This window comes from Belonocnema kinseyi, chromosome 3, assembly GCF_010883055.1.
Source record: "Belonocnema kinseyi isolate 2016_QV_RU_SX_M_011 chromosome 3, B_treatae_v1, whole genome shotgun sequence".
In the NCBI taxonomy this organism is placed as follows: domain Eukaryota; kingdom Metazoa; phylum Arthropoda; class Insecta; order Hymenoptera; family Cynipidae; genus Belonocnema; species Belonocnema kinseyi.
This window is the reverse complement of record NC_046659.1, coordinates 69,813,296-69,817,754: the sequence shown is the minus strand read 5'-3', so window position 1 is coordinate 69,817,754 and position 4,459 is coordinate 69,813,296. Positions and strand designations below refer to the sequence as shown.

Genomic DNA, 4,459 nt, shown 5'->3' with positions numbered 1-4,459 from the left:
AAATTTTCTCTATTGGTTTTTATGAAACCCTTCTTTGAAATTAAAAAAATATATATATATTTTGCGAGTTCTATTTTCGATGTGCACATAAGCAAAACAAAGGGACCCTACAATCGAAATTGTGATAAAAAGTTCATATTTCAAAATTAAATTAAAAATAGTAAACAATATGTAAAAAATATATTTTAGGGGCGTTTTTATAATTATAATTTTATATAATATAAGATCCATTTATTGGAAAAATAATATCTGGCTTTGGAAACAACCCTATTTAAATTGCAGCTTATATGATTCCGTGAGCGTTAATTTGAACATGATATATAACTTGATATCTTATGCACAATGAAATAAATATGAAGGTGCACAATTTGCACAAATATTATATATAGAATAAAAATACTTCTGAGTTAATATAAAAGCATTTTATTACAAAAGACTGTATAATTATTATACTCGAAAGCACTCAACTCACTGTACAATATTTTGATGTTGTCATGTAGTTACATTTTGAACAAACAGTTCAAATTTAGACTAAGAAATTTTAAAATGTTATTTGTATTTTACAATATTCTTAGCCTTAGCACTTTATTTTGAAAAAAAGATCTAAAACGATGTGGTTTCTTATCCAACCACGATTTCACATTATTTTGTTTACAAATACGTCATTTCACTTTATAACGGTGTAGTATATATGAGATGTATTTAGTTCTGTGGCTAAATATTTACTATTTGCAGGCTTCGAAGTTTAGAAGTATTTACAATAGAGCACTGATTGGCACGTGAATTCTATTTTTTTTTTAAATTAAATGGCGTCAACTAAATAACTATTTTCCCTTCTACGTCATGGTGAAAATTGTCGACAATAGTCGCCACAGAATCCAGATGCCTACAGAGGAACCCACCGCTTTAGTGATCTGGTGCATCCAGTAGAACCTGAAAATAAATAATAATTTTAATTTTAAAAATAATTGTATTTGACACTTGAATAGAAAATAGTTTTATTTTGAATATGCACAGTTCTAAAAGTTATAAATGTTCTTTATTTATAAAAGCAGTCTAAAAATGTAGCCAGCTAATACATTCTGTTCGCAACATGACGTTGGTTTGCAAATAAGCTTTCATCTTTTTATTCCTATCTTTATTTTAATTAGTTCTTTTTTAATATTTAAAGTTAAGAAGCACATTCGTGTGAAAGGAAAGTGATAATGCCCACTTGATATTATATGACGTTTTTTGGGATGAATTCTGGAATATCTTTTTGTCACCTAATATTATTTTCAGTAAAAATAATTAACCGGTTAAAATATATTTCAATTAAAATTTTGTAATTTCAACCAGGATTGGAGTGTTTAACCTTTCTAGTTTATCTTATAATAAAGTTAAAATGGTTTTAAATATTATAAATGTTGTAATAATTTCCCCTTTTTTAACTTTTTTAACTTTTTTTTTTGGTTAACCAAGATTTGAACTTTTGAGAACAATAAAAGAACCGAACGCTAGAGAACGAAACCTGGTCTATGGTTTAATTTCTCTATTTAATAATTGAAAGAACATTTTTTAAATCAACATAAACATAAAAAAACAATTGTGCATACAAATTGCACAAGAAGGCTTAGTAAGAATTATGAGTCTCAAAAAACTGTTTAAAAAAGAATATATTTAAGAAAATCAATTTGTGAACATTAATTGCACAAAAAGAGTTAAAAGAAGAGAATTCTTTTCCCCTTCTTATTCAATTGTTATATACCTTTATATAATAAGCCGTTTTTTTTACAATTTTTGAAGAAACATAATTATTTTTAAGCCTTTTTGTGCAATTTTATAGCATAATTTGTGGCTTTTTAAGTTTATTTTGGTTTAAAAAATGTACTTCGAAACTTTCAGTACTGTTAACTAAAAAAAAATGGTATCTTTTTGATGAACTTTTGGCTTAAAACTTTCAACATTAAATGATTGAAAACTGTAATTTAAACCAATACTTAGTTAAATAATTAATTTTAACCTGAAACGTCCATAATTATTAATTTCGAAGTGTAAAAATGACAAATGTTAATTTCTTTCTTCAAAATTATGAGTTTTATATTAAGAAGAATGAGAACTTAACAGGTTCCCTGAATTCCTTGATTTCTGAATACCTTGAATTTCTTTTACTATTCCGAATTACTGGAATTCTTTGAACTCCCTGAAATCCTTGAATTCCTTTAATATCTTGAATCTTTTTAATATTCGGAATTCTTCAAATTCCTTGAATTCTCTGAAATACTGAAATACTTTAAGTTCCTAAAATTCTTTACTTTCTGATTTCCTAAACTTCTTGAATATTCTGAATCCCATGAATTTTATGAATTTTATCTATTGTCTGAATTTCTTTAATGACCTAATGCTCAAATATTCCTTAAATTCTTTAAATTCTTTTAATATCCTGAAATTGTTGATTTCTCTTAATACTTTAAATATTCTTATTTCTATGAATTCACTAAATGCTCTAAAATCTCTGAAATTCTCTGAATTCCCTAAAATCTTGTAATATCCTAAATTCCTTCAGTATTCGGATTTCCCTGAATTTCCTTAAATTCTTTAAATTTCTTCGATTCTCTCAATTACCTAAATTCCTTAAATTCCCTGAATTACAATAATTAAAGCAATTCAGATGATTGAGGGAAATCTACGAATTCTGAGAATTCAAAGGATTTCAAAATAATGCAAGGAATTTACGGAATTTAGATTAAAAGGAAGCTAAAAGGATCTGAAAAAGTTAAAAAGCACTCCGAACAATCCAAAAGATCGAAAGAGAATAGATTTAAAATTGAAACCAAACAGTTTGAATTGTTTTCGTTCTGAAAAGTTTGCCAAAGTGACACTTTTTAGGAAGGCATAACAAAAAAGTACTGCGCGTGCTTAAATCGACTATAGTTTCCTTTTGACAAACTAGTTACCTTTTCAGCATATTTCTTCAACATGCAAGTCACTTTTTGATTACTTTGGTTACCTATGACAGTGAGTGAGAGTGGGAGAATTTACCGCTCGTTAGATTTCCTCTAGGGGTTCGTTCAGGTTTCTCACCAAGTGCACTCATCGAGTGAACCTGGAAAAGGGGCGTGGCTTACGAAAGTGAACTGCGAGTGTGGTGTTCTTTAAACGGTTGCGTGTCAAAGGATTTGGCGCGAATAATGCCGCAAATACAAAGATTGCCAGGTTATGTTTATATTTAACAACATACAATGGAAAGCCAGCCGAAGAAAATAATTGTTGCTGCAGCTGTATCAAACCAGTTATTGTTGCAAACGATTATGTTTGCAACTATGTTGGAAAGTGATGATGCGGATAGTGATAATGAGGTGGAAAGTGCGGGCATTTTAATGGAATTTTCCATGAAAGTCCTATGCCCAAGAGAAATGCCTATTAGAATAATAACGCAAAACAATTTAAGGAACATTTTAGAATGAACCCGAAGGGACGTCCTAACGACGTCCTTAGAATATACCTCTATGTTATATGATTTGACGTCTTTAAGACATCCTTTGGATCTTTTCATGTCTTTAAAAGGTCCTCAGGACGTCCTTAAGACGTCCGCCGAAAGACGTATATAGGACAAGTTTAGGAACTCTGTGCCCACTGGGCAGCTGATAACTTGTAAAACTTGGCAGGATAGCAGTTATCACGTAATTGCAAAATTCCGGCTCGAAAACAACTGCTGTCGATAATATAGTTATTGGCAACGCCTGACTGATTTTCTCTTTTTGCAAATCAATAGAGCGCACCATAACCTAAAAAGTAGTCATGTTCTTCACATCAACTTAGGGCAGGGTGGGGCGAGATGAGCATAGGGGATAAGATAAGTCACTTAATTTGCTCGTAGGTTATCATTTTTTTTTGTAAATATTTTTGTATTAATATCAAGAAAACATGATCAAACTTCTTTTTTGAATTTTTTTTCGCTTAATGTTGAATAAATGTGGAAAAACAAAAGTAAAAATTCTAAGTCCTGTATTCTGCTATTTTTCATATGTTAAGAAGATTCAAGAATCATGCAAAATTTTATATTATCAGATTGTGCATGATGCTAATTAAGGTGTAAACGTGTAAAAACTAATCTTGTCGACAAAAATTCTCAGAAAAAGTATGACAGCAGCACTATTATAGGTATGATTAAATAATATGAGATGCTGTCAACTAGAAGAGAGAGCAGTAATTGTAGTAGACCAGTATAGTATTTGGGAGTTTACGTATTGTAGAATTTATCTTTTTACTGAGATAATGTACATGGTCAAGTCGAAAAATTGCTATATTTATTTCTGTTATATAATTATTAAAAGATATGTGGATATTATTCGTTTTTCTATTTACTCTTTGTAGTGATAATTACGATAGAGGTTAAGATTAACGATTACATTATTTTGAAGTTAAATACTCTAAATTTTCCGTTCAATTTTGGAGCGGAGTAGAGTATATATGCATA

The 4,459-nt window shown here is 29.4% G+C and overlaps 1 protein-coding gene across 1 annotated transcript in view; it reads right to left on the bottom strand.

Moving 5' to 3' along the window:
• Window positions 1–610: 610 nt before the first annotated feature.
• The window catches only part of LOC117169467 (fatty acyl-CoA reductase wat-like), a 34,432-nt gene continuing 30,583 nt past the window's right edge, over window positions 611–4,459 (bottom strand). Inside the window, exon 11 of the mRNA XM_033355866.1 lies at window positions 611–933. Coding sequence (XP_033211757.1) covers window positions 837–933 — 97 coding nt within the window. The 3' untranslated portion in view covers window positions 611–836. The remainder of the gene's footprint in view (window positions 934–4,459) is intronic.